This window comes from Temnothorax nylanderi, unplaced genomic scaffold, assembly GCF_030848795.1.
Source record: "Temnothorax nylanderi isolate EJ_2023f unplaced genomic scaffold, tnyl_v1.0 TNYL_tig0022_pilon, whole genome shotgun sequence".
NCBI classification, from domain to species: domain Eukaryota; kingdom Metazoa; phylum Arthropoda; class Insecta; order Hymenoptera; family Formicidae; genus Temnothorax; species Temnothorax nylanderi.
In genome coordinates, this window is record NW_027249084.1 from 457419 (window position 1) to 469848 (window position 12430).

A 12430-nucleotide genomic window follows, 5' to 3' on the forward strand; every position below is an offset into this window, starting at 1 on the left:
GAATGGCCAAACAGCGCAAACATCAAATATCAAAATGAGTGAAAAATATTCAATGATACATAAAAAATAAGATAAATCTGAAGAATTTGGGCCTCCTCACCGATTTCGTTGAACTTAGGCTTAATCGACGCGTTTTTGCACAAAACGACCGAATCTGGCAGAAAAAAGTGTCGCTCTGCCCCGCGAAGCGAGATATTAACAGTTAAAGTTGACGACTATCAGGTTATGAGACCTGTCATACCGACGAGGACGAGATGTAGCGACTACACAGAACATATACTAAGAGAAGCGCAAGCTCATTGCTTTACGGTGGAAACATGAAACGCGTGATCGACACGACCCCAAGCGGCCTGATCCTGGTACTACGTTCTATATCTGTGGCCGTATTCCGAATACACTGCCAGTACTGAAAATCTATAATTTACGTTATACGTAAACTATAGATTTTCAATACTGGCAGTGTATATCGGAACACGGCCTATATAAGACGTAAATAATATAGAATAATATATGTTAATAAATAATATGTTATTTTCGTCAATAAATGAGGGAATGCGCAATAAAGAACAAATTAATTGTATATAAAATAAAATACATTTTTATTTCAAAATGTCTAACATGAAATACATTTTTATTTAAAGTGTGTAACATCAAATACATTTTAATTTAAGTTGAACATAAAATACATTTTTAATTCAAAGTGTGTAACATAAAATACATTTTGATTTCAAAATAAAGTCTATAATAATAGAACACATAACAGAATATACGATTCTATAATAAGTGGAAAAAAGAAAAAACCGTACAATTAAAGAGTTCGAAAGCCAAATACATCAAAGAGAAACCAAAAATGCAAATAAACAGAAAATGCAACTAAATCACAATGATTTAAATTGCTTGGTTTTTTCGTAATGGCCTGAAGTTACCTGTACCGGTTTTTTCTTATCTTTGGCATACTTCTGTATTAAAAAAGCTAAACTATTTTCGACGATTGTATTATCACATTTAATTCAAAGTGTGTAACATAAAATACATTTTAATTTCGAAATAAAGTCTATAATAATAGAACACATAACAGAATATACGATTCTATAATAAGTGGAAAAAAGAAAAAACCGTACAATTAAAGAGTTCGAAAGCCAAATACATCAAAGAGAAACTAAAAATGCAAATAAACAGAAAATGCAACTAAATCACAATGATTTAAATTGCTTGGTTTTTTCGTAATGGCCTGAAGTTACCTGCACCGGTTTTTTCTTATCTTTAGTATACTTATGTATTAAAAACGCTAAACTATTTTTGACGATTATATTATCACATCGATGATTGCTACAGAAATCACTGCTGTAGTTATTGAAAAATATTTTTTTAAAAGCTGAAGTTTGACTTATGTCCATTTTCATCCCAAAAGTGAAATAATCTATTGTGTACGTTTTGTATTAACCACCTGATTACTTGGATACGTTAACGAATCTTTTTCTGAATATTCCTTAAAAACCGTGTACAGATGATGTTGTTCTTGTGTTGTGTACAAAACAAATCAATTTTACATTTTGAACAATTTTCATCAGGAAGTTGTAGCCTTTTTAAAAGATAACCTGACACGTAAGAAAGAGCTTGAGAGGCATCAGTGTTTAAATTTTCAAAATCGACCCATGGCATCATCTGGATTTATTGTTGAACCATTTAAAGAATCAAAGAGATCATCTATAAGTTGAGCAAACTCTGCCGTTTATTGTATAGATTTTTTAATTGTTTTAAAGCATTCCTTTCGTCACTTAATTTCTTTTTTCTTTTACACAGTTCTACCGAAGTTTTCCGATAAATCGAGTACATGATTCTTTCTCGTGGTGTCATCGTCTTTGACGTAACTCCTGCTTGCGTTAAAAATCCGCATTTTCTTTTTTTTTTTGTAGGTTTTGTAGAAACACTAGGTGATTGCAACTCATTTGAAGAAATGCTTTGTCTATGTGTACAATCTTCATTGTCACAGATGCAAATAGGCCTGTTTTCGCTATTGTCTGTATTACCTAAATTTGATTCTAAACTATTTCCAAATTGACTGTCGTTACTATCATGAACATTTTGAAACATGCTATTGTCATAAAAATTAGCAGGAGTTTTATCAGAAACAGTATCACTATTCACAAAAGTATCACACACATTTATGTTAACCTCATTGTGATTTAAATCGTTATTCGAATCGTTATTTAAATCGATATTTAAATCTTTATTTAAATCAATATTTAAATCTTTATTTAAATCGTTATTTAAATCGGGATTTAAATCGTTATTCAAATCATTATTTAAATCGATACAAACGGCAGAAGATGTTTCAGTCATTATTGACTGGCAGTCAAAAGCAGCAACTTCTATTGTGACTAAATTGTTTGACATATCAATGTGTTTCGGTATGACATTTGGGTTCAACAGATGTTTTGTACAGTTAACAAAATCTTCTTTCTGAAAATGATCTTCGCAAATGTACATATTCCGGCAATTAATAGTGATATCGATGCCACAAATCATTTTCCATTTCGTAGAAATGTCAGAATTTTTTGGAAATCTATAAAAGCGTTTATTTATGACTGTATTGGCTTTACCTTTCAACCAATAATAGCTGTTGGCACAATTGGGAAATTTGCAAGAAAATTTCTTTCGCGAAGACATCGTATACAGTTTATCAATTGATATTAACCCCAAAAGAAAGTGCAAAGTAAATATTTCCTCTTGTTCCTCAAATTCCTCCGGGCAAATGTATCGCCTTTAGTACCAGCAGCAGTCTATAATAATACAATTACATTCACACGTTAAATATTGCCAATTTAAAAAATTATAAATTGAAGTAAAAAAGTAAAAAATTAGGCAAATTTAACAAAGAAAATTTACCTTCGACATCACACTGTTGTGCCACTGTACGGATGAGGCAAAAGTGTCCTCCCTTCCTGTGACAGTTGGTACATTCACCTTTTCGTTCATCTGAAATATATGCATTTCATTAATTTTTCAGATTGTATATAAAACAAATGTGAACAGTGTATGGTTATACATATATTTGTACTTACAAATATAGGATGATTTGATGGCGAATCTCCGAACACGTGCATCAGCAGCGAAATCTGTCCTTCGCCAGGTTATCTCTCGTACGAGAGCGAATCTCCGAACACGTCTCACGAAATCTGTCCTTCGCCAGGGTATCTCTCTACGAGGACGAACATGTGCAGCAGCAAACGCGATTCAGTAGTTTCACTTTTCTTTTCGACTTCGTGCCCGATCGACAGTCTTCGGCTTGCCTCGGCTCCCCATTCCTGCCTGGCCCTGCCGCCATGACGTTTCTCCCCTTCTCCTATTACTTTCACCCCCGTGAGCGACTACGAACATGCCCTGTGGCCATATGCGCATGCTCAGTGGCCGCACGCGCATGCAAGAGGTCACGTGACAACTGTTTAGTTGGTAAGTCAGAAGTGTAACATAATTCGAAATGATATTCTTTCGGCATATAGATTAGTGACGCGTTTTAAAAGTATTTAAGTGTTTAAAGCGCGTCACTAACCTAAGCAGGGCATACACACGTGTGTGTGCCCTGCTTTAACGAAAATCACAACTTCTATAAAGCAGGGCATACACACGTGTGTATGTGCCCTGCTTTAACGAAAATCATTAAACAGTTAAATACTTTTAAAGCGCGTTACTAACCTACATAGGTTAGTTGACGCGCTTTAAACACTTAAATACTTTTAAAGCGCGTCACTAATCTATACGCCGAAAGAATATCATTTTGAATTATGTTACACTTCTGACTTACCAACCAAACAGTTGTCACGTGATCTGCTGCATGCGCGTGCGGCCACTGAGCATGTGCATATGGCTGCAGGGCATGTTCGTAGTCGCTACAGCTCGTCGGTATGACAGGAATCATAACCTGATTCCTGTCAACTTTTACGTTTAATATCTCGCTTCGCGGTGCAGAGCGACACTTTTTATGCCAGATTCGGTCGTTTTGTGCAAAAACGCGTCGATTAAGCCTAAGTTCAACGAAATCGGTGAGGAGGCCCAAATTCTTCAGATTTACCAAAAATAATAAAGTATTATTCGAGAAAATTAACCAAATCAAGAGTGTTTTAATAATGAATTTTTACACCTAAACTGTATATAAAACTTACTAAAAATTATGAGAAGATGCGTTTATTTTGCAACAAATTACAATTTCAGAAATTTGCACACAAAATCAAATTAACCTCAAAACACTATGTTTACGAAACTGAGACAATTCCGCTTACGCTTAAAGCGAAATACATTTCCTACACGGGCACGCCGAAGGCGTGTCCATGGGGGGGTGCGGGGGGGTGGCGAAGCCCCCCCCCTACCCACCCATCAACCCAACCCACACCGACAGGTGCATGGGGGGTTGCGGGGGGGCGAAGCCCCCCCCCCCGCCTACACTCCTAGGTTTACTCACACAATGGGTGGTGCAGGGGGGCGAAGCCCCCCCCGCTCACGTTTAAAGCGAAATACATTTCCTACACGGGCACGTCGAAGGCGTGTTGAGTTACCTAGGGATTTTCGTTTGTGCCAACCTTATCCCCTCTTTTTTTGAGGAAAATGTCGTGTAACCCCATTTTGCCATGGGCAGATAAAGTAATACCATAGCGCATGCGCTATGGCTTTTGCATTCTGCCTATGGCTCCTGTAATTTTATGTGCTTCCACCTTAGCGGGGAGCACACACTTCTGCACAACGCATAATGCGTAAGCATAAGAAAATTGATTGGTCTATTTCCTTATGCACATGTGTATGGACCAATCAATTTTCTTATGCTTACGCATTATGCGTTGTGCAGAAGTGTGTGCTCCCTGCTTAAGTGCTGGTCTACAACCTTGCTTTAAAGGGTATTTAAGCTCTAAGCCGTAAAAAATAAAACAATCACAATGGAATGTGAGGAGAATACCCGATTGTGATTGGTCAATTTCTTACGGCTTAGAGCTTAAATATCCTTTATTTAAAGCAAGGTTGTAGACCAGCACTAAAGGCCTTTACACATAAAATCCCGTAAGGACGTAAAACATAAGCGTAAGAACATCGATCAATCCCAATCGAGTATTTTTCCCTACTGAGATTACGGACAGCACAATACTCGATTGGGATTGGTCGATTTTCTTACGCTTACGTTTTACGTTCTTACGGGATTTTATGTGTGAAGGCCTTAATGTAATAAAATGGGATGTTTTGATTGGTTAACTTGTGATGACGCGACGCGTGACGCGCTCAGTGGAAACTCAGCCATAGAAATAAACCTATGTCCATAATCACACTACGGATTGAGATTGGATTGAAATTTGACCAATCAGAATAAAGTTCACTAAACTTGCAATTAGTTTTCTTTATTCTGATTGATTAATAATTTAATCAAATTTAATTTATTTTTGGTAATTATACAGTTTAGGGGCCTTACCTCAAATATCGATGAAATTATGCTCAATCAACGCGTTTTTGCACGAAACGAAAGAATCTGGCAGAAAAAAGTGTCGCTCTGCCCCGCGACTCGAGATATTAAACGTTAAATTTGACAGGAATTAGGTTATGATTCCTGTCATACTGACGAGATGTAGCAACACTACTGGCCTAGTTTACACCGATCTCTTGATACGCGTATCAAATAGTATATTTGAGCTGATCAGCCAATAATCAAACTAATTTACTAGTTATTTACTATTTAATACGCGTATCAAGTGATCGGTGTAAACTAGGCCACTGAACATGCTCTGCGGCCATATGCGCATGCTCAGTGGCCACATGCGCATGCTCAGTGGCCACATGCGCATGCTCAGTAGCCGCACGCGCATGCAAAAGTGCGCCAATTTTAAATATAATGACTGGTCAATCATGCGGAATAATCAAGCGTCTTAATTCAAGCAGTTAGGTATCACGCTGGGAGTTTGTTCAGTTTTATTATGCGGGGAAGGGGCTCCGCCGCAGGCGGATTTGTGTACTGTTTATACACATATACTACACATGTGTATAAACAGTACACAAATCCGCCTGCGGCGGAGCCCCTTCCCCGCATAATAAAACTGAACAAACTCCCAGCGTGATACCTAACTGCTTGAATTAAGACGCTTGATTATTCCGCATGATTGACCAGTCATTATATTTAAAATTGGCGCACTTTTGCATGCGCGTGCGGCTACTGAGCATGCGCATGTGGCCACTGAGCATGCGCATGTGGCCACTGAGAGTCATTGACTAGAGAGGATACGGCACATATACTACACATGTGTATAAACAGTACACATAGGTATAGGCGGGGAAGCCCCTTCCCCCGCATGATAAAACTAAACGAACTCCCAGTGTGATACCTAACTGCTTCAATTAAGACGCTTGATTTTATTCCGCATGATTGACCAGTCAAAACTTTGACCAAGACACAACGCACGCCACGCAATAATGTTAGGTATGATAGAGTTTAGGTATGTAACATATTGTCAGGAAAAGTTAATAGATTTATTAATCCAGTATGGTGTTCTAACATCTACAATTAAATGTAGTGAATGTGGTAATGACATTAATATTAATAAAGAAACATTAATGTACTAATGTAGAAAACAGTACTACATAAAAAATGAGCACAAAAAACGTATCTCTAAGCAGTGCTGGTACTTGGTTCGTCGGATGTTTCTGGCTGGTCCTCAAAAGTGTCGCAGGTCGGAGGATATAATTCTGCGATGACATCAAAGAAGTTTTCTAAACGCTCCAAGCGGCTATAGGCGCGTTTGAAGAAAAATTCGCACAAATATCCAAGGACGTGATCCTCCCTGGTTCCATATCTCCAAACACGCTCTATATGCTGCGTATGCGCGCCTGCAGATTTAAAAAATGTATTAGAAGAATATACAAATAAACAGTAATAATATAGTTAATGGCAAAAAGTTCTCACCAGTTTCAGGATCGACGAAGTTGTATGAGTGGTTTACTGTCAGATGTTGGAAGCCTTCATTGTTTAAACAATTATAGGACTTCCAACAATCTGATACAATCGTAGTGCCTGGCAATATCCACTCTTTGATACACGCCAGAAGTGTCTCTTCAGTTCGATCCTGTACTGGCACAATGAAAATCTTCTTTGTGCCTCGCTCATATCCTCCGAAAATCCAGTGACCTCTTACGAGCCGACCACGATTGTATTTTCTTTCGCCAATTTTTGCTTCATCGATTTGTACTGTGCGTCCTGGGCCACCAAGTTTTTCACTATGTTTTTCAGCCCAGAACACAGACCTGTAAGAAGAAATAATATTATTAATATTTTGTTTCATACATTTTACATATATATATATATATATATATATATGTGTGTGTGTGTGTGTGTGTGTGTGTGTGTGTGTGTGTGTGTGAGTGCGTGTGTGTGTGTGTATTTATGAAGATATGTTAAAATATAATTACCTCTCGGCAAAAATTGAACCAGTCAACAATGATCGCCGACGAAACGCCAGTTTCATCTTGTGTCATCTTGACGTGGATGTTTTAACATTAAAAAGCAAGCAACAATTTTGCATATTGTTGCCACGTCAAGATGACTTTTTCCGAACCAAGTACCAGCTTTGCCACTTTTCTTGAAATTGCACTGCTTCGAGACACGTTTCTTATGCGAATTTTTTACGTAGTACCGTTTTCTACATCGGTACATTAATGTTTCTTTATCAATATTAATGTCACTACCACATCCACTACATTTAATTGTAGATGTTAGAACACCATGCTGGATTAAAAAATCTATTAACTTATCCTGACAATATGTCAGATGCCCGAACTCTATCAAGCCTAACATTGCGTGGCCACGTGGTGTGCAATTTCTAACAATGATATGACATTTGTCGCGCTTCATTTGTTTTATATAGTTTTATTGTATAGTTTTATCATGGTGGAAGGAAACAAGGTGTGCTCGTTAGAGGGATGCGCAGGATCATGTTCCAAAACTCACTCTGGGTAACTAAAATTTATAGTTTACGTCACGTACACTATAGCATTTTAGTTAACTAGAGTGAGTTTTGGAACATGACCCAGGACTGGAACAAACGAGCGCCATGTTGGATATAATAAATATTCTTTATATACGTGGCTTTCTATTGGCCAATATCATCAATGTCTCCCGCTTGTTCCAACGCACTCATTGGTTATTAGAGAAGGATACGCAAGAGCACACCTGTTTTCCTTCCACCATGAGTTTTATATCGTTTCTTTTAAATACATATTTAAAATTGGCGCAGTTTTGCATGCGCGTGCGGCCACTGAGCATGCGCATGTGGCCGCAGGGCATGTTCAGTGTTGCTACATCTCGTCGGTATGACAGGAATCATAACCTGATTCCTGTCAACTTTAACGTTTAATATCTCGCGTCGCGGGGCAAAGCGACACTTTTTTCTGCCAGATTCTTTCGTTTCGTGCAAAAACGCTTCGATTGAGCATAATTTCATCGATATTTGAGGTGAGGCCCCTAAACTGTATAATTACTACCTTATTGTTAATAATCCATTTCTAAAAAAAAAGGCATGTTACATCTAAAGTCACTAGATTACAAAGTAACGCAATTCATAAGATACATGGGAGTCAAAATGGCGTCGAAAAGTGTAGATAGTGTATACATTGTGCAAATCATCTCTACTTTAAGTGCAGTCTTTATAACCTGTTATAATGTTCTTCGCACATGAAGAAAAATAAGAGGTATCAAGATGCCAGGTTGTTGTGTTAAAGGCTGCAATAATCGCAGCGAAAGAGGATTTAGATTATTTCGTGTTCCGAAAAATAAAGAAAGAAGGCATGAATGGCTTCAATTAATTGGAAGAGATACTTTACCAGAAAGGGCTGAAATTTGTGAGGTAATTAATGAATTACAAACGTATGAAACATTTGTCTTACAGTACTAATTAATTATTATATTAATTTTACAGATGCATTTTGATGAAAATCAATTTGAGAACAATCGAGCAGATGAGAGAAAATTGCTTCGCCCATATGGAAAACCTAATTTATTACATTTAGAAAATAATTCCAATGAAGTAATAAACAATATGAGTACTAATAATGGTAAGAATGTAATAATTCTCGTAAGTTTTACATAATTCAATGATACTTAGATATATATAAGAAATTTAAGATACAATTCAGGTATAATTATCTGAATCATTTCCTTATGAATACATGTATTACTGTAATATTATTTATTTAAAATAATTGTAGATAAATACGAGGACAATGCAAATAATTTGAATGAAAATTCCTACAGTAATATCAATAATGGTGACGATACTATTACCGAGTTGGAAATTATATCTGCAGATTGTGGTGCCAATAAATCAAAACATTTTGAAGCAACCGATGTGGTAATGAGCGATACTGCATCAAATAAAAATCTTTATGAAATAATAAAAAATTTTGAAGAACAAATAAAAAAATTAAAGAAATCTTTAAATAAGACTGTGGTGGAACGTAATATCTTAAAAAGAAAATTACAAAAAAGAAATGTAAGATTTAATGAAATATTTAACGAAGATCAAAAGGACTTTATCACGCGTAAAACACAAAAAGGATCATCATGGTCTGCAGATACAATTACAAAAGCATTGAAACTTTATGCAGCTTGCGGACAAAAAGGCTACGAAGAGGTGCGCCGACAGCATTTACCGTATCCAAGTATCCGCACTCTACAAAGTCGCATACAAGGCTTAAAATTTAAGCCAGGTATATTTGAGGATATTTTCAACATGCTAAAAATTAAAGTTAGTAGGTACTTATAATGTTGAATTGGATTAAGGCTTAGATTTCATACATCCGACAACGACAATGTCGGACGTAGGCGATTGGCTGCGGGATAAATATTTCTAGAGATTCGAGAAATTTATCCCGCAGCCAATCGTCTACGTCCGACATTGTCGTTGTCGGATGTATGAAATCTCAGCCTAGGTTATTGGTTTTTTGTTTTTAATATTTTTTGCAAATATTTGTACTTATATTTATATTTAACAAACATTTTTATCTATTATTTGCTTATGATTTTGTAATTTAATTTTAGATAAAATCGTTCAAGCCTGAAGAGAAACATGCTGTTCTTTTAATTGACGAAATGTCTATAAAACCAGGTTTACAGTACGACAATTCAATCATGTCAGTTGTTGGTCAACCTACCATGAAATTATCAGGGGGATTAGATAGTTCTGATAAATTAGCAACGCATTGTCTTGTTTTCATGTTGTGTGGTATTTCCACAAAATGGAAACAATCTGTTGCTTACGAATTGACAGGTAATTCAATCGATTCAGAAGAAATGTATAATAAAATTATATCCATTGTTCAAAAAGCACATCATATCGGATTAATAATAAAAGTAATCATTTCTGATACGGGACCACAGAATAGGAGTTGGTGGAATATTATGAACATAACTGTTGGAAAATATTGTAAAATTAATAATTATATTGAACATCCATATAATAATCAAGATAAATTATTCATTATGCCAGATTCTGTGCACGTGTACAAAAATGTTTCATGCTCATTAACATCAGGAAAAAAATTTTATTTAGACGAAACTCTGGTAAAAAAGTATAACTTACCATCCAATGAAATTTCGCTGACACCTATTCGCGAGGTTTTTAATTTAGACCAAAAAGATACGTTAAAATTGTGCCCATATCTTAAAGAAAGCTCTATAACGCCATCCCATTTTGAGAAGATGAATGTATCTTTAAGTGTAAGTTTATTAAATAAAAGTGTCGCGTCCGCTATATTGTTTCATATAGCCAATAATAATATAGCTGGTGAGCATAAAACCACTGCCTGGTTTTTGAATATTATGTATAAATGGTTTAAACTCATGACAGGTCGCTATCAGAAGCTTGCACTATCTTATTGTAAAGTAGATGTGTATAAAGATAATATTAATTTTCTGCGAGATTTTCTGGAGATTGTTCGAGGAATTACAGTCTCGAACGGAGGATGGAAACCTTTTCAAAGTGGTTTATTACTTTGTACTCAGACTGCTCTAGATGTGCAAGCTGAATATTTAGAGAAACACAATTTCAAGTATTTATTATTAGGAAGGTTCACTCAAGATGCCTTAGAAAATCTATTTTCACAAATTCGAGGGAGAAAATCTGTACCGGACGCTCGTGAATTTAAACAAGCGTTTAGACTTGTTTGTTTATCACAATATCAAGCAAATATTAATCGTAGTAATTATTCTGTTATTGACTCTAATGATCTTATTACTTATTGTAATGAAATAAAACAATTAGATTCTAGAAATTCCTCTGCAGAAGAGAGATGTCTGCAGGGCAATGAACATTTATGGGATGTAAATATATATCAACCATTGCTTGAAAATGAAAAGGAAACTGATTTAAATAATACAGTTCAAGCTGCATTATATTATTTAATAGGTGCATTATTATTAAAAATAAAGAAAAATTTTACACATTGCAATAATTGTTTTAATGTTCTTGTGACTACGAATGATTCTAACAATTCTAGCTGCAATAATAATCTAAGTTTTTATACAAAGTTAAGAGAATATAAAGAAAATATTTTAATATTTCCAAGCATGGAGATATATAATTTAATATGTAAGTGCGAACTATTATTTCGAAAAAATGAGACTAACTTACTTTTTAATGTATTAAAAGTCAATGATTTTATAACAATGTTTTTACAAGAATATTCGATAAACTTTATTCCTTCGTGTCATAATATTGGTTATAAATTTATAAAAAATTTTGTAACAACAAGAATTCATTTTTCTTTAAAAAAAGTAAGCAGTGATGTAAAAAAAGCAGCTGGTCATAGCAGTAGAAGTGTTGCGATGAAAATGGCCATAGCAAATGGAAAAAAACATAAATAAAAATTATTTTTATATAATTTACAATTTTATTTTCTTTCCTACAAAAAATTGGATTATACATACAATTATATACAATTGAAACGGCCGCGTAGCGTGGAGTCAAAATGGCAGCTTTTTTCCTTTAAATGCGTTACTTTGTAATCTAGTGACTTTAGTTACATCAATACTCGCATGATGTAAGAAGACAGGTGTAGCAAGTCCAAGAATGCGCAGTAGTCATTTTCTTTGACCAATCAGAAACTGGTCCGAGATGAGAGAAGGAACATGGCTCCTCCCATGGTAGAAGACAAATATAATTTAGTCGTTGCACGCATTTTGTAATAAAGGTTCGTAAATAAATTTATTTACTATTTAATACGCGTATCAAGTGATCGGTGTAAACTAGAGTTTCTATAATAAGTGGGCTTTAAAGTTCCTGAAATCTCGCTATATTAGATCGTCATAGACAAAAAATGACACGCTGAGAATTCTTGCGCGTCATTTTTAAATAAAAAGATATTTGAATGACGTCACGATATAACATAGCCTTAAAAATTCGTCTTT

The 12430-nt window shown here is 35.4% G+C and overlaps 1 protein-coding gene across 1 annotated transcript; it reads right to left on the bottom strand.

The window, feature by feature from the left end:
* Positions 1 to 6485: 6485 nt before the first annotated feature.
* On the bottom strand, positions 6486 to 7796 carry LOC139769359 (uncharacterized). Its single transcript, XM_071700333.1, has 3 exons — positions 7438 to 7796; positions 6935 to 7272; positions 6486 to 6858 (listed from the first exon to the last, which is right to left on the bottom strand). The coding sequence occupies exons 1-3, from the start codon at positions 7491 to 7493 to the stop codon at positions 6641 to 6643; spliced, it is 612 nt and encodes a 203-aa protein (XP_071556434.1). The 5' UTR covers positions 7494 to 7796; the 3' UTR covers positions 6486 to 6640.
* Between the last annotated feature and the right edge of the window lie 4634 nt (positions 7797 to 12430).